Source organism: Pogoniulus pusillus, chromosome 19 (genome assembly GCF_015220805.1).
Source record: "Pogoniulus pusillus isolate bPogPus1 chromosome 19, bPogPus1.pri, whole genome shotgun sequence".
Taxonomy (NCBI): domain Eukaryota; kingdom Metazoa; phylum Chordata; class Aves; order Piciformes; family Lybiidae; genus Pogoniulus; species Pogoniulus pusillus.
This window is the reverse complement of record NC_087282.1, coordinates 12,940,328-12,966,618: the sequence shown is the minus strand read 5'-3', so window position 1 is coordinate 12,966,618 and position 26,291 is coordinate 12,940,328. Positions and strand designations below refer to the sequence as shown.

The 26,291-nt window shown below is 46.3% G+C and overlaps 1 protein-coding gene across 1 annotated transcript in view; it reads right to left on the bottom strand.

Moving 5' to 3' along the window:
- The window catches only part of LOC135183958 (pre-mRNA 3'-end-processing factor FIP1-like), a 28,832-nt gene extending 2,880 nt beyond the window's left edge, over nt 1–25,952 (bottom strand). Inside the window, exons 1-15 of the mRNA XM_064159345.1 lie at nt 25,797–25,952; nt 24,932–24,971; nt 21,531–21,615; nt 19,849–19,955; nt 18,811–18,869; nt 17,642–17,752; nt 14,068–14,198; nt 12,920–13,044; nt 11,703–11,808; nt 10,079–10,277; nt 9,219–9,245; nt 6,718–6,775; nt 5,942–5,997; nt 4,341–4,539; nt 1,769–1,927 (exon numbers count right to left, since the gene is read on the bottom strand). Of these exons, the coding sequence (XP_064015415.1) occupies nt 1,769–1,927; nt 4,341–4,539; nt 5,942–5,997; nt 6,718–6,775; nt 9,219–9,245; nt 10,079–10,277; nt 11,703–11,808; nt 12,920–13,044; nt 14,068–14,198; nt 17,642–17,752; nt 18,811–18,869; nt 19,849–19,955; nt 21,531–21,615; nt 24,932–24,971; nt 25,797–25,890 (1,556 nt within the window). The 5' untranslated portion in view covers nt 25,891–25,952. The remainder of the gene's footprint in view (nt 1–1,768; nt 1,928–4,340; nt 4,540–5,941; nt 5,998–6,717; nt 6,776–9,218; nt 9,246–10,078; nt 10,278–11,702; nt 11,809–12,919; nt 13,045–14,067; nt 14,199–17,641; nt 17,753–18,810; nt 18,870–19,848; nt 19,956–21,530; nt 21,616–24,931; nt 24,972–25,796) is intronic.
- Between the last annotated feature and the right edge of the window lie 339 nt (nt 25,953–26,291).

Genomic DNA, 26,291 nt, shown 5'->3' with positions numbered 1-26,291 from the left:
TCAGACTGCTGAAGCTATGGAAACTGGAAACTGCAAAAAAACCCTTTCACCTTCCTGCGAATGCCTGCAACAAGCTCAGCAGTCTCAGTGCCTGAGGGAGCCCCTGCTCTAAGTGGCCTTCAGCACAGCGTGTTCCTCCATTTGCTCTCGCTAACAAACATTCCCCAACCCACAGCACCTCTGTGTGGTCTGAGGAGCAGGGTATAAGTCACCTCACTCCAACCTCACGCTGTAGCCCCGCTCTGGAAATCAAGCCCTCAGGCAGGCTCTGATGTTGCTTTGGTGGATCCCATCCTGTTTAAGCAGCCAGGTTTCTAACACTGGGTTTCAGGTCTGAGCAGAGGAAGCTGAGAAATAGCCCTTAAAGCTATTGGCTTCTTCGTTTGGTAGCAGCTCAGCTTCCATTTGGTTTGTTTTCAGTTTTGAGGCCTTTCTTCGGGTCCCATTGTTCCCAACCCTTCAGCAATCCATCCCTTCTTCAAGATTTTATTCATTCCCTTAGGGACAAGAGTAGCTTTTTGCCTCTAGCCACTGGTAGGAGTTTTTGTGATAGCAGTTTCAAAACAAAGGTAAATTACTGACAGAGCTGGCAGGGGTTTCATCTGAAAGAAGGAAGTTAAAGCACCAAAAACAAGGGAGCAAGTCTGCTCAAGCCATTACCAGGATGTGAAGAGGCAGCAGCTGAGCCTTGCCTTGGAGCAAAGAAAAGAGGAATACTCTCACAGGAAGATCATTCCCAGCAAATCCATTTTCTCCAGCAAATCTGGGATTTTAAGACATCGTGCTGTGCTCCAAGTGTTTCAGCATTGCCCAGATCATCATCTATGTCACTACCAGAAGCAATGGACAGAGAGCTCTGATCGTGCAGTTTGCTGCCCCAAGAGGAAATTTCAGACTACAGGCTAAAGGAAGCTCTCCTCAAAACACAAAACTAGCAGAAGCATCAGCTTTTGACTGTTCTGTGTCCCTGTGGCAGGAATCTGCCACCCCAAAACTGCCTCAGACCTTACCCACACCAAAGGCTCTTTCTGTTCTGCCTCCTGCCCAGGTTTCTGCCCCAGAGCACTTTTCCTGCACGGATGTCATGGTTCAGGACAGCATCAGGTCACAAGAAGCCAGTATAAGCCAGAACAACCAGTTTGGGAATGCTGGTGGGTGAAAATCCAGACATGAGCCAGCACCGTGCACTGCCAGCCCAGCAGTATGGGCATCAGGCGGAGGGAGGGGGTTCTGCCCCTCTGCTCTGCTGAGACCCCACCAGCAGTGTTGGGCCAGCACAGCAGAGACATGAAAATGTTGGAAGCAGGGCCAGAGTAGGCCACAGCAATGATGGGAAGTGCTGGAAGCCCTCTGCTGTGAGGTAAGGCTAAAAGAGTTGGTTATGTTCAGCCTGGAGAAGAGAAGGCTCCAGGAAGACCTTAAAGCAGCCTTTCAGGCCTTGAGGAGGGCTACAGGAGAGCTGCAGAGGGACCTTTTACAAAGGCATGGAGTGACAGGATGAGGGGTGATGGCTTCAGACTGAAACAAGCAAGATTTAGACTAGACATTAGGAGGCACTGGAACAGGTTGTGGAGGCTCCAAACCTGGAAGTGCTCAAAGCCAGGTTGGCCAGGGGCTCGAGCAATCTAGGAGGTGCCTCTGCCCATGGCAGGGGAGTTGGAACTAGGTGATCTTTAAGGACCCTTCCAAACTCAACCACTCCAGGCTTCACTCCAGCTTCTTGTCTGCAGCTAAGGTGTGCCCCCGGCAGCAGCCCCGCAGCTCTCACCGTCTGGAGGACTTATGCTTGCTGCTCTCCTCCTTGTCGCGGTGCCGGCGCTCGCGGTGCCGCTCCTCCCGCTCGCGGCTGCGGTCCCGGCTGCGGCGGTAGTCGCGCTCGAAGTCGTAGCTGCGTTCGCGGCTGTAGTAGCGGTACCGCTCGTCGTCACTGCGGGCGGAAGGCAGGAGTGAGGCAGGGGGGCAGGCCGCTCCTGCGAGCCAGCAGCTGCCTTTACAGGGCTGGACGACTCCATCCTCACCAACACCTGCATCCCGCAGAATGCCGGCTTAGGAGGGACCCCACGGACCATCCAGTCCAACCTTTGTAGGTCACAGCTGAAATGAGCTGGCCCAGCACCCTGTCAAGCTGAGTCTTAACGCTGACCAGCATAGGGGAATCCACTGCTTCCCTAGGGAGATGGCTCCAATGTTTCCCTGTTCTCATGGGGAAGCATTTTCTTATGGAGTCCAATTGAAATCTTCCCAGCAGTAACATGTACCCATTGGCCCTAATCCTTTTCCATCTGACTCCTTGTACAAAGAGAGTCTCCACCCTCCTGGTAGCCATCCTTTACATATTGGTGTATCTCTTGCCTCTTACTCTAGAAACAGGTATTTGTGATGCTCCTGAAAGAACCTGTAAGTTGCTGCAGCTCACTGAACCCAGGCTGTGACCCAATCTCAGTTTCTCACCACCGTGATATAACTTTCTCCATTGAACTACTATACAGCTGGGAAGCCTTAACAGTTGAGTATCACAGATTTGCCAAAGGAGTACCTTAGCATAAGGCATGTGGCGAAGGTCTCGGGGCTTTTGCTCCCACAGTGCTTCTAGAATATGCCCAAGACATGCAAACACCTTATTCAGAAGCAACAGAAACATGCTTCTCTTGTTCCACCTCCCCTGGTGCTGAGTTTTACTTCCCAATGCTTTTGTTGCAGATAACTTGTAACTCCCGTGCATGAGTTACATTAAGGGATCAATTTCTTCCCCATGAGTTCAAAACTTTGACACTCTAAGTACAGCTGACATGGTCTCTCTGCTACCCATAACTACCTGCTGAAGGCACCTCATTTGATCCACACAGAGAGTGATGTATCCCAAATCCAGATCCATCCCACACTCCTCTCTACACCTCATAGCCCCTGTTCAACTTCTGAAAGCCTAAGTCTAAAGGGTTCCAAGTCCCACTGTGGGAAACAACATTCAGACTCTGAGAAATGAAATCTGAAACATCACTCTAACAATCACTGGGCCTGGTCTAGACAACCCTTAAAGGCCCCTTCCAAACCAAAGCATTCCATGATTCTGTGGAATCAAGCTGGACAAGTAAGATCCAGTATCAATCACCTGGGAGTGCCCCACAGGACTCCATGGAGCACAGCTACCTGCCCTGATCTGAGAGGTCACCATGCTCCAGCGCTCCCAGCAATGCCAACAATCTGCTCAGCAATGCTGACCACAGGACTTGGCGGCAGCACCAATCTGCTCAGGAAGTGTGGGAATCTGAGCTCTCCCAACTGCAGCAACTTTGTCTTCTCTCCTCTTCCTCCCCCTTCCACCCACAATGCCCACAAGTTTGTCAGGTAAAAAAAAAAAAGAAACAGTTGGGGGGAAAGCAAAGATTAGGAAAACATTTCCCTATCTGCTCAGCCCCTGGGCAGGGAAGTTCCCCGGCAGGAATGCACATTCTGAGCGTGTTTGGAATGACTCTTGGTATATCTGAGCTGGCAAAACACTGACGCTGCCTGTGACAGAACAAGTGATGGCTTTAGAGCCTCACAGCCCAGCCTTCAGCTCTCTAGATCAATGCTGGGAGGCTGAAAAACTCTTCCCCCTGAGCACTTCCAGCCCTGCTGTCACCAGAGATCACACCAGCTCCCACCTGTGAGGCTGTTGCCAGCACTGCCACAGAAATGCCTGGTTAAGGGTTTCTAGGTTCTGGTGAAGGACACTCCTTGCCCCAGGAGTCCCTGCAGCAGAGCTGAGCAAAGCAGGGGTGGTTTTACCTTTGATCTGAGAGCTGTGTTTAGAAGACATGAAGCAGCAGCTCCTGTGACTGACATTTCACACTGAGCTGTGAAGTATCTACTAGACAGAGGGGCTAGCTCATGCACTGGCCTCACATTACAGGCGAGAGAGCAAGCGGAACTGGTTCTGCTGGCTTCAAACAAAAAACAGAGACAGGAGACCAGCCAGCAACATCAGTGCCTAGCTTGTCCTCTGGTTATTGACCCAAGGTATCCCCTCCCTAAACATTTTGGCACATTATACTGGTATTGAGGGTGGCAGAGCACTGGAGCAGGCTGCCCAGAGAGGTCATGCAGTCTGTCTCTGAAGACACTCAAAACCTGCCCAGACATGTGCCTGTATGATTTGTTCCAGGTGACCCTACTCTAGCAGGGGGTTTAGATTAGATGTTCTTCAGAGGTCCCTTCCAACCCCCACTATGCTGGGATTTGGGGATTCTGTGGTAACCAGCAAGGCCATCCCTTGATCAGCACCTTCTAGTGCTCCAAGGCAATGCCAGAGCTCCCAGCTGGGCAGCAGTGAGCAGAGGCTGTAGAAGCCCAGCACTCACTTGTTGTACTCGCTGGTGGTGGGGGTACGGTCCCGGTCTCGCTCCCGTTCCCGCTCCCTCTCGCGTTCCCGCTCCCGTTCCCGCCTGGAGCCTGAGTACTCCCAATGGCTGCTGCTGGAGCTGCTCGTGCCTTTGTCCACCGTCGTCACCCAGGGCGTGTGCGATGTGGAGATGGGCGGGTAGCTGATGAAACCTGAATCTGCAGCGAGAGAGCACAACCCTGCTCATCTGAAGCACTAACAGCAGCCTCTGTCCTGCCCTTTCCAAAGATACCCTCTGGAAGCACGGCAGAACCCAAGATGACAACAGCCCAGCTCCCTGCTGTCCTCACTCTCCCTTTGCACTTTCAGCAGTTGGTAGGAACATGTGAACACCTTTTCCCTCATGAAGACACGGGTGAATCCAAAGTTTTACAAACATCACAGCACCATATCTCCAGAGCGTTCCTGCAAGGGCTGTGCACTGCCCCAGCTCCTGCTCTCCAGCTATTGCTAGAAGGTCTTCACTGAGAAAGCTTTTAGCCCACCCCTCTCAGACATCCTGGCTTGGAGAGCAAAGGTGCCTGCAATGCTGAGACAGATGAATATGGTCAGCCCTAGACTCTCAGCCACACTTAAAAGGTGTCACATCTCACAGGTACCTTCTGGCCCAAAGTGGTACCTGGGGAAAGGGCCAGGGGCACAAGCTGTTAATCAAGGATGACACAGGATTAATGGCCATGGTGGTGTTATGTTGCCAGCTGGACTTGAAAATCTTGGAAGACTTTTCCAACCAAAACACTTCTATTAGCCCAGAGCCACCAGCACTTCCCCATCCAGATGCCGGCCTGCTGGGGCCTGCTCAGCTAGACCAGTGAGGGCATATCCCAGAGTAGAATCACCTGATGGAAAGTTGCAAGAGACAACACTTGAGCTTCCCATTTCTCATGAGGGCCCCACACTGCCCACTCCTCCAGCCACCTCTCACAGAGGTGACAGCATGATGCTGCATATCGTTCTGTCCGTCCTGCCTGTCCCTGTCTGTTCAGCACAATGAAGAGCTGCTGCTCTAAGTGCTGGTCACTAAGGAAACAGGAGGAGGACATGAGCATTGCTGGCAGGGCTGGGAAAGGGAAGGGAATCTGCTAGAATTCTGGCACTGCCTCCTCCATTACAAAACAAAGAAGATAGAAGTCTGCATGTGCCCGCAGGCAAAGCAGATGATCCACTGGGGGAGGAGGGCATTCAAAAGCCCAGGGAGGAGATGGGAAGCTGAGGGTGTGAGGTAAAAGAGACAGGCTCGAGGGAGTGGGAGCATACGTGTGCAAACAAGGACAAGACGTTGCTGAGGCACGTGGGGAGCGGCTCTGTTGCTGGACATCTGCACCAAAAACCTGATCTAAGGCTTAGCAGTCAGCTACAAAACTGTATCCACCAACACTACGAAGTGTTGCCAGACACTGTGTGGTGTCAGCAGTGACCAGGATAGTCTGCATAAGCAGGCACAAGCAGGACTCTACAGCTAAAGCAAATGTGATGTCCATCAGCTTAGAGATGGCCTAAAGCACCAAGTACCAGAGAAGGGATGAGAGCAGTTTGACTGTTGGCATCTTCAGTGCTCACCTGCGGAGTTGTAGCCAAACGGTGGAGGCTGCCTGTTGTTGTAGCTGGCTGGTTGTCTGTGGGGAGAGAAGAGGACACACATTACTAACACCAGTGACCCCTGCTTCTGTGCTGCAAGCTCACCCCATTTTTTCTAAAGGTCTGTAGGAAACTTATGGTTTCCATCAATCTCTTTCTGGTGAGACAGGAATAGGTTGTCCAGAGAAGCTGTGGAAGCTCCAACCCTGAAAGTGCTCCAAGCCAGGCTGGATGAAGCCTTAACAACCTGGTCTTGTAGGAGGTGTCCCTGCCCATGGCAGCAGGGCTGGAACTAGATGATCTTTAGGGTCCCTTCCAATCCAACCCTATGACTCATTCTGCATTGCAAACAACCAGAAGCTCATACAGGTGCCGTTGCTTTGCCTTATCTCTTTTAACTGCTGTACCTCAACTGCTTGTCTTGCTTTACCCCTCCGTGCCCTAAATCAGGCAGAATCAGGCACTGGGAAACAACCAGCCCTGACAAAGTACTAGGAGATCTTTACAGAAAACATCAGGCCTAACATAACCTGCTTTCCACTGCTCTGCCTACACCTGACTGCTGACCCAGCTTCCATTGACTCCCTCCTGTGTCGTGAATACACCACATCAGGGTGTGGATTTCCTACGTAGAACTCCCTATGGACTCTGCTCTCAACCCAATCCGTCACCAGACTAAGAATTCCTAACCCTGATTTGAGACTTATCCTCCTCCTTTCCTCCTTATGGAGGAAGGCTCAGCCCAGGTGTGGTCTTACCCATCCAAGGTTGGAATGAGGAGAGCTGGTGGTGGTGCCAGAGGAGGCGGGAACAAGCCTAGGTATAGAAGTAGAAGTCATCACAAAGATCTCACAGCTCCCCTTGAGAGAGCAAGACTTCATTGTTCTTTACAGTTCAATGCAGTTCAAGCCTCTTTTTACTCTAAACAAGGCCCTGTTTGTAATTTTCCTTCAGGGTTGTATCTACTACCAGAATTAAAGCCCTACAAGCTACGTTAGCTGTGAGAGCATGGAAAGTAAAACAAAGAAAGAACTATCTTTTATTTTGGCTTATTAATCTTAAATATAAGATTTATTAAGGAGTAAGCATTAACCCTTGCAGTCCTGTGGAAGACAAAGTTCTTGGGCTGCAGACAAGTTTCACCTAATGCAAAGGTTTTATTGCTCCACTGAGCAGAAGTTTGTCTCTTGCAAAGCAGGAAACAAATCACCTGGTTTGGTTGTTTATAAAGGAAGTCGATTTTGTGAGCTCACAGACATTTAAAAACCATGAAGAGTCACAGCACCAATGATGGAGAGAGAGTTGTCTGCAAGGTCTGGCACTAACTATGGGCCCAGAGTCAAACACATGGTGAGCTGGTATACAAAATCACAAGGGACCATCTTCAACAAAGCACAATTCAGCAGATGTTTATGAAGGCTGCTCCCAGAAATGACATAAACCTTGGAAACCAAAGGCCTCGTGACCAGTCTGAAAGTGAGAAAGGCATGCTGACTGCTCATAAAGGAGCTTCTTAAACTTGTATCCATAACCATGAGCAACCATTACTTCCACAGGCAGCTACCAACACCAACAAGAGCAGACTAACCACCCACTGGCTTGTTTGCACAGTAATTCCTCTGTCTAGCATTGAGCAGCAAAAATGGAAACTCAAACGGCACTGATACCAAGGGTAGGAATCATCTGTCCCTCTGCAGTGCTTTAGAGTGAGGCTGGCAGCCACAGGTTCCTGCTGAAGGATTAAGCCAGCAGAGTCATTGAAACTGTGGGACAGATCACCACCTTACCATGAACACCTAAAATAGGTCAGAAGCCCTCCCTAGAAGTGTCTCACTGCAAAAAGAGCCTGACCTCTCCAGCTCAGCAAGTGGAGATCTATACTGCGAACTACCTGGGAGACACCTTGCATGGTTTTGATGCTTTTCCCCTCCTCCTCTTCCTAAAATGTTCCAATAAAATGCAATGCCTAGAGCATTTCAATCACACCTGCTTATCAAGAGCAAGTTCTTCAAAGCACTGCTGTGACAAGCACCCACCTTCAATGGTGTTGGATCACTACTATCATAACTAGGAGGTCTTTTCCCTCATCTCCCTTTCCAACCCAGCAACCTGAAACAGAAGTACTTTGGAACAAATAGCCTGGTCATTATGCCCACCTTGCTCCTCCCAAACAGTCTGAATCTAAATGCATTTGACTAGCAGCTGGGCACCGTAACACCAACAGCAAAACCCAGTTTGTGTCCAGCTGCACTGTAGTATGGGTCTTCTAAATCTGAGCTTACTATGAGCAGGTTCCTTCCAGTACAAGATGAAAATCAGCTCTGAAATACTACTGTATGCTGAGAGAAGCATGGAAAGTAGCATTTTAACAAACACACAGAGGAATTTTCTGGCTGAGGGACTGCCCAGCTAGCACAGGTTTTCCTTAGCTCCATTTGGGAAACACAAGATAGAGTGAGAATACAAAGGCACAGACACAAAAGCTGTGGATCAAGTCCAACACATCTGACAGAGTGAGGATAAGTCCCAAGTGCTTTTGGTGCACAACCTTTTGAGTACGTGGACCAAATGTCCAGCACAACACAGAGGCAGTGGCCTGACTGCATGCACATGGTCACCACCAAGGATTTTCTCATCTATGGCATCTGGTCATAACATTCACTCCAGCTGGTCTGCTGCACAAACAGCTACATCTCTTTTCCCTGGTCTAGGCAAAATTTCCAGAAGGAAGAATAAATTACTGCTAGAGGAAAGTCTGTCTTATAGCAGCTCTGAATTAGTGTGGCTCTTAATTCAGGCACGAGATTGACTGTTACATTTCTCCATCAGCATTCACCATCCTCACTGCACAGCAGGGAGCAAAGGCTTCTGATGGAAACGGCATTTGTTCTGCTCAGTCTCCTCCTACCAGCTGCCACACAAAGCATCAATTTGTCACTGTGCAAATGCCCTGAGAAGAACTAAACCATTTCACATGGAACTAAGTGGCTTTTCCTATCTGAAGCTCTCCGTTTCCCTTCTTAAGTTGGTCTTCAGAGGCCAAACAAGATGGCACTAAGAAGTCCTACAGATTATTATTTATTAGGTCCACGATATAAGGTAGGCAGCTGGAGTTCAACACTGCACTGCAGCTTCTTGCCCTAAATCACTCTTTAAAATGGGTCTTGATGTCATCTTGTACTGCTTAATTCAAACACTTCAGCAGAACCATCTGTGTGTTCAGAATTACTGCTGTTATTGAGAGCAAATTAAGACCTACCTGGAATAGGACCGGGTGGTGGCAGACCTGTGGAGATAAACAAGCAGAACAAGTGAGGACAACAGGAAAGCAGATCATTGCTGCACCTCAAGCTAGACCTAACACCACCCTTTTGAATAAACCCCCATGTATCTGAGCAAAAAGAGAAGAAAAAAACCCCTGGTGCTATTAAGCAGCAATTAGCTTACAAATCTAATTTGCCCTAACAATGATCTCTTTCCCTTCGTATTATAGATAATTTGAAATGTTGCTGCTCTCTCACACTAGAGAATTCTGTTTTCCAGTAGTATCTACACACAAGATTTGGCTTTGGAACAACTGAAAGGGCTGGAGAGGAGATCCTGCTGCAGGTGCCAGTGGATCCTTTTGCTTGTTTGTTATCAGTTGGCTTGAGGTTTATTTTTTAAACTTAAAAAAAAAGTCACTCATTAACTGCAAAGTGAAATCAGACACCCTGGTGAGCTACCAAAAAAGACCAAGTGAGGACTGGCACATCTCTGTGAGGAGGAAAGGCTGAGAGACCCAGGGTTGCTGAGCCTGGAGAGGAGCAGCCTGAGAGGGGATCTGATCAATGCTCAGCAAAAGCTAAAGGGTGGGGCAAGAGGATGGAGCAAGACTCTTGTCAGTGGTGCCCAGTGACAGGATAAGGAACAGCTGTCAATTTGTAAGCACTGAATGGCAAATGTTAAACATGCTGATGGAGACACTTGACAAAGACTGACAAGGTCCAAGGATCCATTTGTTACCCAACTGCTTGACTGTCCCATAGCATTTAACAGTCAAACCTTTGACTTACTCTAAGCCTGTGACATTTTAAGTTGCAGTCTCAGACTGCTACGTATCAATGGGTGAGCACATACCTGGAGGATGCAGGGGAGGTGGGACAGAAGTAACTGGTGGAGGAGGGTGGAGGAAGTGTGGTGGAGGAGGCCCAGCCAGTGGGGGAGGCGGCGGGCCTGCTGGTGGTGCAAACGGCTGCTGCTGAGGTGGCTGCTGGGGCTGTGATGGCTGCTGGGGCTGCTGGGGAGGTTGGGGCTTGCTTCCATGGTCTCCAAGGACCTTAGAAGGAAGAAGAGTAAGAAGATAATTTTATCTCTTTGCTCTTGCAGCTAGGACTGAGCAGGCAGTACTGTGACACCTAGAAACCAAGCTGTGCTGTGCTACGCTATACCCAAGGGTAAGACCTGCTGGGGAGGAAGGAAGGTTGAGCAAAACAACACACTTAGCAGGTCTCTTCTGTCATAAGAGTAGATTCCAGCTGCACATACAACTGTGCAAGACAGTTTCAGTGTTAGGAACATCTTCTGCTTGTGAGAGTCACCACTAAAAAAGGCTTTGGATTACAACCTGTCATATTTGAGGGTGACATAGTACTGCTTACTTTCTCATTTATTCAGCCCAATTTATCTTTCCTGAGGGCAGTGAGAAGCCAAATTTTGCTCCAGATTTGTTTCCAAAAAGGTCAAAAGGCTGCATTCACATCTGCCTGACAAAAGCAGGTGATACACCCACTACTGCTGAAGTAATGACCAATATACAGACACCAGGAAGACTTGGAAATGCAGGTGTCAATGCCTGTAAGCAGGAGGAACAACAACCATTTCCCCACAAATTCCTTCTCTCAGGCAAACTCTTTTTGGGGCCGTTGGTGGCAGAATTTGGAAAATGACCACAAAAAACAGAAAACAAAACAAAGCAAGACATGAAATCGAATTAAAGAACTGTGCCTAGACAGGGGAAAGATTCCATATTTGTTTTTTTTGGTGAGTGGTTGATAGGAGGAAGGTGGTTAAGAGAGGACTTCTTGGCAGATGGTCCTCAAATCCTACACATAGCACCTTCCTGCCTAGAAGCCAACGAGGACATTATGTCATACACTGGATGTGCAAGATCAGAACAGAGTCCAGTTTTAACCCCCAGGCTTTGATTTCTTACAAGGATAAGATCCAGTAACACAGGCCCACTCCAAGTCTGAAGTGTGTAATCATGCTTCAACTAAATATTACTTCAAAATACAAAGAAACACAACCCCAAATTGAAGCCCTCCTCTGCAGACTTGTAGATTCCAGTACAGCTGTGGAAAGGAAGGGAATAACTCACCTAAGAGCCTTCCACCTACTCCAAAGGATTCTTTGGGAGACTTGATGAGGAAAGGAACTTGAGTGTTACCAATCAGATGGCAAGCTCATCTTTAAAGGACAATCCCTAGCTTCTAACAAGATAAAGCTCCTAAAACAAAAGTTAATTGAAGTTGCAGAAGGCTAATTCAACACGGACACACCTCAATAAGGTGACCCTACTTTAGCAGGGGGGTTGGATGAGATGATCTCCAGAGGTCACTTCCAACTGGGATTCTGATATACTACCTATTGCTCTGCAGGCAGAATCACTGACCTGGGAGGTCAGGAAGAACAGGGATTTGCTCAGAGTTCACCAGAAGAGTAACAAAGTTAGAAATCTGCCAAGCCAGAACAAAACATGTACCTGAATCGGGTTCTCCTCAGCAGCATGCTTATCACGACGTCTTCCTTCTACTCTCCTGATCGTGCCTGCCTGGCCACCGATCACATCAATGGTCCCACCCAGCTTCCTGGTACAAAGCAGAGGCATGAATCTTGTTAGGCTCAAAAACATCAGAAGGAGCAGTTTTTTCCCCACTAGAAGACTTTGCTTGTATGTTCTTTTCCATCCAGGAAAAAAAAAGAGTCTTCACCAGCCTAAATGATTCTATGAAACACGCAGATCTCAAAGCTCTGGCTCTTCTGTTTTCACATGGCTTTGGCCTTGGTTTTTAGTCAAAAGCTTCACAAAAATCAAGTGATTCTCTCAGCAGAGGCTGCCAATCACAATGACTCAAATGTTTTGCTCTGTCCAGCCTTACAGATTCCCTCTCTCACTGGAGAGCAGAACTAATTAGTGCGTATGAAGCAGCTAGCACACAGGCTCAGAAACCAAACGCTCCTCTTATCAGCTGCCAGAAGTGTCATCCCCTTCCACTTCAAGGGGCAAAGATTGACATTGTGGGAGTGAGAATAAGCCAAGTAAGCACCAGCAGACAGCAATGTAAGCCCTCAAAGCTCAGGTGTTTGCCTTGTTTCTTCTACTCCCAGACACTTCAGCTGGGATAGATTTCCTTCTTCGTGTAGCTCTATACTGAGGGGATCACCAAAGAGAAGTAAATGGGGTTGCACAATCCTTGGGAGACCGCTGCTTAAGAGGACAGTTAAAGGAGTTACCACAGTAGTTTCCTGCAATGTTTCCAAGCTTCTCCTCTCTCAGGCTTCAGAAGATTCAGCTATCACAGAATCACAGAATGGCAGGGATTGGAAGGGATCTCTGGAGATCATCCAGTCTGACCCTACTACCGCAGCAGATTCATCTAGGGAAGGTCACATGGAAATGCATCCAGGGGGAGTTTGAATGTCTCCATAAATGGAGACTCCAATACCTTCCTGGGCAGGCTGTTCCAGCACTCTGCCTTTCTCAAAGTAATTTAGTCCTTCCTGATGTTTAGATGGAACTTCTTGTGTTCAAGTTTGCACCCATTATCCCTTGTCTTGTCACTGGGCAGCACTGAAAAAAGACTGGCCTTGTCCTCCTGACACTCACCCTTAAGTATTTATATGCAGGTCCAGGTAGATCGCAGCTACCCCCATGAAGACCACAGTGCACCCAAGCTTTATGTCAGCATCATCTCTTACCTGTTGGGAGGAGGTCCAGCCTTCATGCGTCCTCCCACCAGAGCCAAAAAGTCTGTTTTGAATTCTGTTTTGATGATGTTGTTTTCCACTTCTTTTTCAGCATTTCCTGTTCTTCCTTGCTGAACCTTTGAAGGTAGAATGTAACACACAGGTTTAACACTCTTCCTTCTAACTGAACACAGCGTCAGAGGTCAACTCTCAGCAACAGAAAAGGGCTCCCTTGAGGAACAATCACACAGCTATTGCTGACAAGAAACCTGCTCTTCAGTCAAGGCAGCAGATGGTTCTGTACAGCAGCTAACTATTCCAACCTCAGTTTGCTGTCTGCTGCCTCCTGCTACAAGTCCAAAAGTATAATTATTTCATATTATTTTTCCTGTAGCCCTTAAAGCAAAACCAGAAATGGCAACATTTGCTTTAATTGACCGAAGTTCTAACAGCTCTTGGCCACCTGATAAACTGCATAGATTCATAGAATGGTTTGGGTCGGAAGGGACTTTAAAGATCACAGATGTTAAGGGTTGGAAGGGACCCAAAGAGACCATTGAGTCCAACACCCCTGCTAGAGCATAACCATAATCTAGTGCAGGTCACACAAGGAATCTGTCCAGACAGGCCTTGAAAGTCTCCAGAGAAGGAGACTCCACAACCTCTCTGGGAAGCCTGTTCCAGTGCTGTGACCCTTACAATAAAGAAGTTCCCCCTTGTGCTGAGGTGGAACCCCCTGTGTTAATTCCAATCCCCCTGCCATAGGCAAGGACACTTCCCACTAGACCAGATTGCACAAGGCAAAGCTTGGTGGCCAAAGCAGACTTCAAATACAAAAGGCAGACATACAATTGCAAGTCATTAGCAACAAGCAAAACAGCCATGAGTGCCCAGGTCTCCACTCTAAAAGCTCTCACATCCACAGGAACTTCCAACCAGTCACCTCGACTGCTGAGTAGTCCACTCAAAGTCAACTGGAAACTCAAAGAAGTCTTTCTAGGCAGCTGGAACTGTTTGTTTCATAAAGACTTTCAGCAGATTGCAACATTTACCAACAAAAGGAACACAGACATTAAGGTATCCTCTGCTCCTACTCTCTCATCTCTGTGACTACCAAATCCCAGCTTTACTCTAGCCATACACAGCAGCATGTCACCTACTGTGATCTTATTTTCTGTGCTGATGGGAGGAGCAGGATCCAGTCCCAGCTGAAGCCGTCGCTGCTTTTCACAATAAGCCTTCCATGTTTCTTCATTGAATCCATAATTAAAATAATCAGAAAGATCAGCACCTGCCAAAAGGAGCAAAAGTTAACACAGGGATTCTCACAGACTTAATTCTCAAGTTGTCCCTTAACTGCTTAAATGGAGAGCTAAGAAAACAAAAATCTTCTAGAGAGCACAGCTCCCTGTCCACTTGTTCTGTCAAGAAGCTGCTGCGTGCCACAGTGGAGATGGTTGTGCTTTTTGGCGGCAGGTGGACAACAACCTGACCAGTGCTGGGACCATCTGGGACACAGGATCCAGCACATGTGCAGGCTACTAAGACATACTTGCAACAAAATATTCACCAACTGGATTTTCTCAGACTGGTTTCTTGCAATTGTCTAAAGGAGCTGAGTGCCAGGGAGAACACAGGAATGATGGTTCCAGATGCCACCGAAAAATAGGATGGTGATACAAACCCTTTTTCTTAGCAGAGCAAAGCAAACATGTTCCACTCCTGACCTCTGCAGCTTTGAGAAGAAGCTCTGGGACTCGTTCATTTTGTGAAACACAGAGTCACAAATCATTTAGGCCAAAAAACGTCTCCAAGATCATTGAGTCCAACCATTAACTCAGCACTGCCAGGTCACCACTAAACCATGTTCCTCATCACCACATCTCCTCAGCTTTGAAACCCCTCTGCAGGTAGAGACTCCTCCACTGCCCTGGGCAGCCTGGGCCAGGACTTGACAACCCTTTTCAGGAAAAAAATTGTTCTGCATGTCCAACCTAAATCTCCCCTGGCATGACCTGAGGTCATTTCCTCCTTTCCAGTCACTTCTTCCTTGGGAGAAGAGACAAACTCCCACCTGGCTCCAGCCTCCCTTCAGGGAGCTGACATTCTGCGATTCTGTGTGAGCTGTAGAGTGAGAAGGCCTCCTCCCATCCTCCTTTTCTCCAGGCTGAACGATCCCAGCTCCCTCAGTTGCTCCTCACAAGATTTGTACTCTAGATCCTTCACCAGCTTCACTGCCCTTCTCTGGACCTGCTCCAGCACCTTGGTGTGACATGGCTGAAGTGGAAGCCTTTCATTGACATCTCTCAGAATACACAAGTTCAATGATGATTCTATCCACAGCCTTCCAAGATCTTACTTGTCAGTCTTCTGTGAAACATGCTAATTCAGCAAGAGCACTTCAGAGTGAGAGGTGGCCACAGACTGCTTGCCAAGAAAAGAGATACAGAGGGACAAATGTAACTAACTAAATGTAACCTAACTCTGAAGGCTCACCTCACCAAAACAAACATTACAAAGCATCTCTGAGCCCTGTTGAGGTACCTCTCAAACATCCCCCTCACAAAGCTGCTCCTAGACCAATCAATCCTAAACCAAGGGGCTGATAAATAAGGGCTATGCAAAACACTCTGACCATGCTGAGCTTGGATCTACACAGCAAGGTTTAAGTTTATCTTCTAGGCAGGCTGCTCTTCCTGGCCTACTACCCAAACATGCAAATTGCCCCAGTACAGACTCGGCAATGTGATATTTACATATCTATTTTATTGGCCTTTATTTCGGCCTCTATCAGTTCTTCCACATTATATTATTCCTTCTTCTCACTTCAAAGAGATACCAACCTGCTGAACAATTAACTGGCTATAAACTTGAAATGCTGTTGAGTAACAAGTTACCTGTTATCTAAAATAAACTTACACCTCTGTAGGCTTACAGGCTACACATTTGTGCAGACAGCTTCCCTCTATCTGTACTTCAACACTGTTTCAAGGCCAGTTGGCTTCACTTTTGTCCAGGGATGTCAGCATGACCAGAATTTCCCTGCTTTATCTCTGAACTGCACTATGTTGACGTCCTTCTAATTTGTTTTCTCACAGCCACTAAAAAATCCCCTGCAGAGGAAAGGCCATGTGCTCTGTTACATCTCAATGAGCTACTAGCAGGGAGCTTCAGTGCTGGTTTATACCGTGACATGCCCATGTAGTTATTAACAGTTCTGTTCACTGGTGCCCTTCATTTCAGGTGGGCAAGAACTACCAAAACAGACCACAGGTAACTTTCTAAAAGCAGAACACACTCAACAAGCAGTATTTCTGGAAGATAAACAAAGTAGAGGGGCTGAAAAGGAGAATTATTTCTGAGAAGAGGTAAGTGGAGGTTTTGCATCAGATAATGTTTAATTGCGGCAGGGTTTCTGTAGCACAGAAAAAATTTGGTTCTCTTTGGATCCTTCATTTCCCTTTGTATCAAATTCTGATAATAGTTTATTTGTAGCTGTGATGCAAGAGTCATTTTTGAGTAAGAATCTCCCCAGCAATAACCAGGCAGACAAAAGACCATGGACACATTAAACCTGCTGTGAAAAGTACTTATGGTCTGCACAATCTAGACAATATCATCCAGAAGACAGAAGTGGGGACTGCTACTTGTAGTTATGCAGCAGGGGCAGAATCTAGCAAAGAATTAAGCAGTGAACCTTTCCTATTTAAAAAAAAAAATCTTAGCCTTTCCTGTCAAAGCAGACAGTGTTTTGCTTCCTTTTACTCATCTCTTTGCAACAGGAGATTCAACACAAGAAGATGGCTTTCCTGTCATGATATGCTCATGTGGTAATAGTCACCATCAGTGCCCTCTGCAAAGAGCATTGTCCTGCAGAAGTGTGGATATCGCAGGATCCAAATGAGAAGAGTGCATGGTGCATGGAGATGATTCTGAGTTTGGCCATGAAAAGACAGAGTAAGCAAACTGCTGCACGTGGAGAGGAGAGCAAACAATCAACAGTCAAATCTTGGTTCTACCCAATTGACTTTAAGGACAACAAATATCATATCAATGTCATGGAACCGCTCTGGTTGGAAAAGACTTCCAAGATCATCAAGTCAAACCTTTATCCCAGCACTAAACTATGTCCCTCAGCACCACATCTACATGGCTTTCAAATACCCCCAGGGATGATGACCCCATCACCACCCTGAGCAGCCTAGTCCAGGCCTTGACAACCCTTTATAGGGAAGAAATTATTCCTCATGTTCAATCTAAACCTTCCCTGGTGCAGTTTGAGGCTGTTTCCTATCATCTTGTCACTTGTTCCTTGGAAGAAGAGCTCAACTCTCACCTGATTCCAACCCCCTTTCAGGGAGTTGTAAGGTCTCTTCTCACCCTCCTTTTCTCCAAGCTGAACAACCCCAGTTCCCGCAGCTGCTCCTCAAAATAACTGTTTTCCAGACCCCTGTATTGTACAATATACAATTTTCTGGAATGGGGAATTAATAAAATAGAACCTTAAATAAAAAGTTGCTAAGATACTAGAGGAAATAAAACCCCATTTTGGGGGTTTGGATAATCACTGAATGGCACTGATTGTCTGGATAGGCATCAGAGGCTGAAGAACATGCATTGTTCTGACTTTCCTACTCCCTGGCAGCAACAAACGGACAAAAATTACAAGGGACATTAAAGGGAAAGAACTAAAACTGCAGAAAATATTTACCACAAGGAACTGTGAGGCCCCACCTGGTTTCCTCCATGGTTTGTCTTCAAATGAATCTAAATCCACTTCGATAACAGGCAATCCATTTATATTCCCTGCAGCATCTAAGTCAATACCTTTGGGCTGCAACTTGGCTTGGGAGAGAAGAAAAACTGTTACTACTTTGAATGCAGTGCCTTTAATCCTCTACTTTACTGTGCAAATTAATCCAGTCAAAAAGAAAAGTGCTACTGTGAATTCATTGCTGACTTTAGAGCATGTAGGAACCAACAATCAACTTCTATTAAAAATCACTTTAGCCCTCTATAAAAAAATATCTAGGCTATGCAGCATTTGCAGGTGAAGAGCAGAGAAACCAATCTAGCCCAGAATAGTGCTGCAGACAGAAAAAATGAATAAAGCATGTGTCAAATTTACCCCAAATCAAAACAAAAATATTTTCCTAGCCAGGCAAATATTTCTTTTTCCCTCCCAAGGCACACAGATTTTCTTATAACAAGAGATTTCTTCAGGATCAGACTTAAGAGGATTGTGAACTAACAGAAGTCGCAAAAAAAAATCTGGTGGGTAAAGAAACTTCAAGGGGAATTTAGTCAATTAGAAAAGTCATTTGCATAAAGAAATGAATGGAAGGAAGTGTATGAAGCCTGTGGAAGGAGAGAATCCAGGTTTTAATATACACTATAAACTAAAGTGAACAGAGGAAAAAGTTTCATCAGCAGAAATGTGTAGCTGACACTCAAGGCCAAAGCTTACTTCTTTTAGTATCTTACACTGCAAGTAGCTCAATAATCTGACCATGAAGTTTTTTTTCCAAGCAATTTAGAATGTTTGGCCCCTGCTAAACAAATAGTTTAGAAATATTCTGTTTTTTTTTTTCACTACAGAAGAAATAATTGATGTCAGCTTTTTCCTAGTTTAAATAGAATTATAGATTTAGAATTTCAGAATATAACAGAATAATATAATTATATTATAACAGCTTGTTCAGTGACAAGTCATTAAATCTTTCCATTGGACCCTGGACCCCAAGACTATCCTAGAACCCACTTCCGATTCCTAGTTTAAATAAAATGCAGAAATTTAGTATCTTCTCAAACACAGACCAAGGTTTGCAACTGCTCCAGCTGTCAGATAAGGGACAAACGAGTGAAGTATTGCAAATGATGAAGGATAAAATCACCAGCAGTACCTGAAGCAGATGCTCCATAGCCTCTACCCGTTTTTAAATTCAGATTCATAGGAGTTCCCCTGTATGGAAAAGAATCACTGCATTGGTATCTGAGCAAGTCACTGGGACAAAGATTTTCAGGAAGATTTTAGTAAAAGCTTAGCTCAGTTAGGTTTATTCATTCCTCTCTGTGATTTCTAGTACCAAATCTCAACACCTTGAAAGTGAAATTGATTTGCCACAGAAGTTCCTCTAACCCTACAGAAATGCAGCAGTCTCTGACCAACAACAGAACCCAAGAGCACTGTCTGGAACCTGAGGGGAAAGGTTATTTCACACAGTGGTAGTTAAATGGAAGGGAAATCATTGAAAATCACAGGAGAGAAAGCAGGTTTTGAGAAGGATGTCCGAGCTGTTAACAGATGGAACTACTCAGCGTAAGCCATAAGTAAATCCATCCTGAAATCACCTCTACAATAAGAGAAGAAAGCTATCCCTAAAGTGGAAATCCCTAACATGGAAATATTAGGGTGTGCTGTGAAACAGACAAGTGTCATTTCCTGAAGGAAAAGACTGCTAGCAGCAAGCAAAAGTGTTGTCTTATTTTTATTCAATGCAAATTAGGTAGAATTTGAAGTCAGTGCCATAACTTCCTGGTTGGCAAAAGCCAGCCTCACCGTTTCTGAATTGTGAGGAAAAAAACCCAGTATGTTTCACAGCTTACAAAAATTCCAACGAATGCAGATTTGGCTTCTTCAAGTTTTCACAAATGAGAAGTTTAATGTAACCTCCCCACCTTTGATTCTGCCTGATGGAGCACAGTAATTACATGATTAATTTCCCAACAGCAACCCCATGAGTTATCACTGCTGCTTTACAGATGGATACTCCAACAAGCAGGACAGAGTTGCCCATCAGCTTGTAATCCCATTCCAGTGTTCCAACCACTACTCCCATTTTTCCTGGCAGACAATCAGCTCTCGTTCCTTCTTCCAAGCCCAGATAACACACCTGAGGTGTGTCATATGAGAACTCAACACCACAATCAGCCATACATACATGTACGATGGTGCTCCCGTTTTAATGTTGCCAATTGTAACTTTAACATCATCATCATCGCTGTCGCTATCACTGTCATCTTCATCATCTTCACCACTTGGAAGGGCCTAGCAATAATAAAAGTTCATGAGTACATAAAACTGAGGCTCATTAATATACAAAAGTGATGAATTTCCCTCCAATGTTACAATGTTTGAATGATGGAGGACTGTGAGAAAGAACGATTGTGGTAACAAGACATAACTTTTACTGCACTTCATGGCCATGCAGCTCTGGAGGCAAAAGCCATGAAAGCAACCAGTCTTCAATGGAAACAGACAAGTGTCCACAAAGAAACTTCTGTGTTCTTTCAAAAAGTGACCCTACATTAGAATTAGGGTAAGATTTCTGAAGGTTGGGAATGTTAAGCTCAGTTCCAAGCATTTCTCCATAGAATCATTTGGGCAGGAAAAGATCTTTAAGATCATTGATTCCAGCCATTAACTCAACACTACCAAGCATCACATCTTCACAGGTTTTAAATCCCTCCAGGGAATGGGGACTCCACCAGTGCCCTGGTTGAGGGCTTGACAACCCTTTCAGTGAAGAAATTTTTCCTAATGTCCAACCTAACCCTCCCTTGGTCTAACTTGAGGCAGTTTTGTTTTGTCACTTGTTGCTTGGGAGACCAACCTCCACCCAACCGCAATCTCCTTTCAGAGAGCTGTAGACAGCCACAAGGTCTCCTCTCAGTCTGCTGTTCTCCAGGCTGAGCAATCCCAGTTCCCTCAGCTGCTCCTCACAAGAATTGTGTTCTAGATCCTTCACCAGCTGCATTGCCCTTCTCTGTATCTGCTCCAGCCCCTCAATGTTCTTCTTGGAGTGAGAGGCCCAAAACTTAATTCAGGACTCGAGGTGCAACCTCATCAGTCACGTCCCACATTTCCTCTCTCTTACTCTCCTGAAAAGAGGTAGGGCTTTTCTGATACATCTCTTTCCATCATCCATGGGGAAGGTCACAATCACCAACATACGTTCACTAGGCTTCACCTAACAGCCTTGGAGCAAACACTCTCCCATCACAACTTCAATGAGAAGAAGCTGCTGAGGAGCTTGGCTTGGCTTCTTTAGCAAGTCCCCAAGTCATGCCACTTTACAGAATAACTTCACAGTTCCTGATCTGATTCCCTGATTATGGCACAAGTTTATCAGCTCTTCACATTAGCCCACAGGGGCAGAAAATATACCCATCAAAAAGACTAAAGCAGAGAGTGGAGAAGCAAATCTCCTACTCTTCCAACACTGAGCCACGAGACTGCACTTTAAGAGGTCTGAGCCTGAATCAAGACTGCCCAGCACTTTGGGCTGTCTATCTCAGTGTTTTCCACAGTTGACTGACCCTCAAGAAGTCATACTAAATATTGAGCTGGAAGTAACACCATATTCTGCTTTTCCTGCCAGACTGCAGCATCAGAAGCTCTTGTCAGCCTCTTCAGTGGGCACAGAACAGGGGCCACTGCTCACTATAAGAGGTAAGCTGAGAAAAGAAGCTTGTTGCTGTAGCTAGAATTGGGAATTGACCATCAGCACACTCCTACAGCACAAAGGTAACAATGTTAGGCAGTAGCACTTACATCTTTTCATCCATGGGCATTGAGAAGCACAAAAATAACTAGGTCTACCATTTGCAGTGGAACACGTACATGTTGTGACATCTCTCGGTCTTCGTTGCTGACAGGCCGGTTCTCCTGAGGAGCATCTTGCAGAGGATGAGAGGATTCTGTGTGTCTAGGAAAGGTGACAGATAACAGAAAGTTGTAAGCCAGATCTACAGCATCTGTTCAGGTGACTGTCATATAATGGCTTCATTCACAGAGTGCTTATTCTGCTGGCAGTTACCTCACATAGTCAACAAAAATACTAATCATAGAACCATTATGGTTGTAAGAGACCTTTAAGATCATCAACTCCAACCATTAATCATCCCTGTCTGGCTTTGCTTTTGTTGGAATGAACCAGTGTAGAGCTTCTGAAAGCCTAACAGCATGGCTGCCCAGCCAAACACCACTTAATAGTTGATGTGTAAGTGGCAGCTCTAAGAGCTGTCAGCTTTGGTTCAGCACAATTGTGACTAATAGGACTAAAAACCTAATAAGCCAAGCTTCACCTTGTCCTTAAGGATGCTGGTCATTATCACAGAATCTCAGCATGGCAGAGGCTGGAAAAGACCTGTGGAGATCAACCATTTCAAATCCCCTGCTAAAGCATGGTCACCCAAAGCAGCTTGCTCAGAATCACAATGGCCACGTGGGTCTGGAATATCCCCAGAGAAAGAGACTCCACAACCTCTGGACAGCCTGATCCAGGGCTCCAGCACCCTCACATCAAAGAATTTCCTCCTCATGTTTGGATTAAACCATTTTGTGCCCCTTTTAGCTTGTCCTGTTACTTAACAGAGTTTGGCCTCATCCTCTAGCTCTTATTCTCAGGCTGCTCCTCCTTAGGCTAACTACCTATCTTTAGAAAGCAGCAAGGGCACCTGCCCCACAGAAATTAAGGAAAAGTTACTCTAGTGTTCCCACAAATACCTTATGTTAAAGAGTAGTTAAAATTCAAAGAAGACAAGTAATTATCCACCTAATCTCACTCATGACAAATTAGTCTTGGTGCAGTAGCAGCCAGGTTGAGATTTACCTCCACTTAATGGAGCTCATATGAATGTTAACATTATTTACTCCATTAGCCAAGCAGAGAAAATCAAACTGATTTACATGTGTTAGAAAAAGAGTATGCTGAGTGGCACAGAACTAAAACACAAAGAGAAATAATTATTCACTAACATCATCAGGAAAACCTATTGGAAAATCAAAATCACTTTGGCTTTTCAAGAAACAATTAAAATAGCCCAGGAAACCAAATTCTCCTCCAGTGCTTTGTGGAGATATAGCTATTAATGTAAGCCTCCTCATTAGACAATAAACATACATAAACAGACTCCAAACACTGGTCAAATGAAAGCCAGTTCAGAGACTGCAGGAATAGAAACACTAAACAAGCCAAAAGATCACTCTAACACAACTCAGAAAGCACCTACTGAGCATAAAATAAAAATCAAACCAACAATTTGGACAGTTACTGAAGCTCCTGTGTTAGAAAAGAGCCATAGCAAAGAAATTCAATGCTGAAGCCAAGACATAGAACAAGGGATGAAGAGTCATCAGCTAAGAAAGGAAATGCAGGCCCATTTTGACCAAATTCCTGAGGTGACTAGCTGAAAACACTTTGAGTTATAGAAGCAGCCAAGATGTCTTAAGGGAAAATCAGCTTCTAAAAGTACTTCAGAGTTGCAGACACGGGCTATCACGTGAGGGCCAAAAGATATACCACTGGAGGAAAGTTCCTAGGTGGCTCCAAGACCTTTTGCATTCTGTCTGCCAAATGCAAGCAACTCGTGGCATTGATCTCAACTCCAGAATTTTAAGAATCCATGATGACTGAATTAAGGCAGTGACAAGTATTACCTTCAGCTTCAAGTCACATGAAGTTATCTGTGGGTGTGCATTAAAATTTATGATCTGAGCTCAAATAAACATTTGCTATGGAACAGCCTTTCCCTAACCTGTTTGCTGCCCAAGAATGAACAATCTGACAGGTCCACAACCATCATCTGCATGCAAAAAAAGGTTCTGATGTCCCCAGGTGGTCACCACAAACCTGCACATTGCTGAGAGACAGCATGCTGGTATTTAACACATCCTTTAGACTCAAAAATGTGAATGGGTGCTGCATTCTGCACTGAATTGATTTCTGCTTCACTGGTAGAGACAAACACTTCAGACAAGCCAGCAACACAACCTTGGAGCTGCAGCACTCAACAACGTAGCAAATAAAGAGTTAGTTTTCTTAAAACATCCCACAGCTCTTCATTTAGGAAATGTCTCATTGTGTAACAAAGGAAAGAAGGAAAAACAGAAACAGGAGGGGGAAAAAAGGAGCAAAACCAAAAAGTGAGCTTTAGTATGACCACTAATCCTTTTCCTTCACATATCTTACAGTCAGCAGAGACGTTTGTTGGAAATTCAGATCTTTAATGCTGTTTGTAAAGTAAAACTACATTCAGAAGAAGGTCACAATGGAGCTAAAGATTTATGCAAGTTTGCATTTAATTTCTACCTAAAATAGAAGTTGTTCCTTCTCAACAAAGCTCATGGGAAAGTTTTAGACAACAATTTACCAAGTCTGCCTAAAACTTGGCTATGAACAAGTTTACATATTCCCTAAGCATGTGATACTACAGAAGCATGGCAGCCTCCATAACAAATATCAGAAACTCCAGATGCTGAATTCACAATCATCTTAAAAGGGCAACAAATATCAAACTGGATGTGCTCCTGTGTGACCTGCACTAGATTATGGTCCTGCTCTGGCAGAGGAGTTGGACTCGATGATCACTGGAGGTCCTTTCTAACCCCTGTCATCCTGTGACATTGAACTTTTGAGAGTGCTCAGCACAGAAGTCCAGTGAAGATGAGAGAAAAATACATTGATGCAAAACCACTACAAATACAAAGGAGTTACTAAGGACAGATAACACCTTCCATAAACACAAAGCTAAACTGATAACTGAGTTGTCTCCAGGTCTCACGCAACCCAAATTCTTCATACATCTCATGCAATCTGTTCATCTGATCATGTCCAATTCTATCTAGGCTCAAAGTTTTTAGCTTTTCCACACTAAAACACAGGTCACTTTTACCCATACCTGGCCAGCTCAAAGGCCAATCCTCAAGGTACCACTTTTGCCAGACAATTAAACTGGAAAAACAGATCTGATTTAAAACTGAGGACAAAAAGGAAAAAAAATCATTAAAAAACAGTGAAAAGTTAAGTTTCTAAGTCAAATCTGATCCAGTTCACCTTCCAACTCCCTAAATGCTGGCCTAGCCCAGGAGTGGCAGCTGGAGATCATCCCATGGGATGGGAAGAAGACAGGCTGCTCCTTCTGGGAAGAGCACTAGTCTGAAACATTCCTAAAGCTATGCTCACCGTGGCTTGATCTTTACAACGTGTGTTGTTGAAATGAATAAAAAGCCTCTGGACTCACCCAGAAATTGGTCCATCTTCTTGCTTTCCAGTGGTGTCATCTGCAAAAAGAAGACTAACGATCATTCAAGCAAAAGAAAAGCAGCTAAATCTAAGCACAAAAATGCATCGCAGATAGAGAAATACCTCAATAGTGCTAAGGCACCAGAACCCGAATGTTCTCTTTTTAAAGTTCAAGTACAAATGGAGCAACTTAAAAATAAACCTACGAACAAAACCTCTCCGCATCAGTGAAGTCACCGATGCAAAATGCAAAACATGAGTGCAAAGTCTCAGAACAGGATTAAAACCGAGTATCACAGATGGGACTGAAGTCAGTTCTGAAGGTCTTTATAGACTTTCATCATTTCAGGGAAGAGAAAATGTAAAAGCACTTGTGTGGAAAATCTGTGAGGAGAACAAAGACGTTTAAATAAAGTCCTATGCCTTCTCCTAGGGACGCACAAACGGATCGGTCCCCTCCTAGCCCTAGGGTTCATCTCCACCAATCACACTGACAAAATGTGGCCGACTAGTACACTGAAATTGCACCAAGGCATCACGTTAACCTCTTCGCATCGCGGTGTGAAGTGCTGAACGGACAATAACCCATCCCCAAAAGCAGGCAGCCAAAGCGCCTGCCCCGTAAAGGGAAGCTGCCGGCTCCCTCCCGAGGGCTGGGGCAGGGATGTGACACCCCGCCGGGGCCGGGTGACACCGCCCGGGCCCCGCACAGCAGGGGCAGACGGAGCCACCCCCATGCTCCCATCCCAGGGACGGCCCGTGAGGCGGGGCCGGGAGAAACTGCTGGGTGCTTTGCATTGCCCCCCCTTCCCCCGCTTCCCGGGGCGAGGCCTGGCTGCGCGGCCGGGGGCAGCGGTACCTACCCCCGTAGAGCCAGTGCTCCTCGTCCTCCTCCGCCTCTAGCGGTGCCGCGCCCGGCACAGCGCCAGCCGCGGGCGGCTCCAGCTCGGTGGCCATGGCCGCTAAAGGGGAGTGAGGCACCCGAGCCGCCCGCCCGCAGCAGGAGGTGAAAGAGGAGGAGGAGGAGGAGGGGGAAGAGGAGAAGCGGCGGCGGGCGCGGGGCCCCGCTAGGCTCCCGCCGGGGCCTGAGGCGAGGCGCGCATCCGCTGCGGTAGGGACGGGGCGGGGATGTCCACAGCCGCCGGGCCGCGCCGAGGAACGCCGGGCTTAACGCGCCGCCATTGCTCTTTCTTTGGCTCCGGCGGGCGGGGAAGGGGCAGAGGGAGGCGCGGAGGAGGGCGAGACCCCCCGGCGCGGGCGCGGAGGCCACCGCCGGGCCTTAGCGCCGCCCGCTCGCCCTCACAAAAGGCGCCGGGCCCTGGGCATGCGCGGCGGGAAGGCGCAGGCGCTGAGGGGAG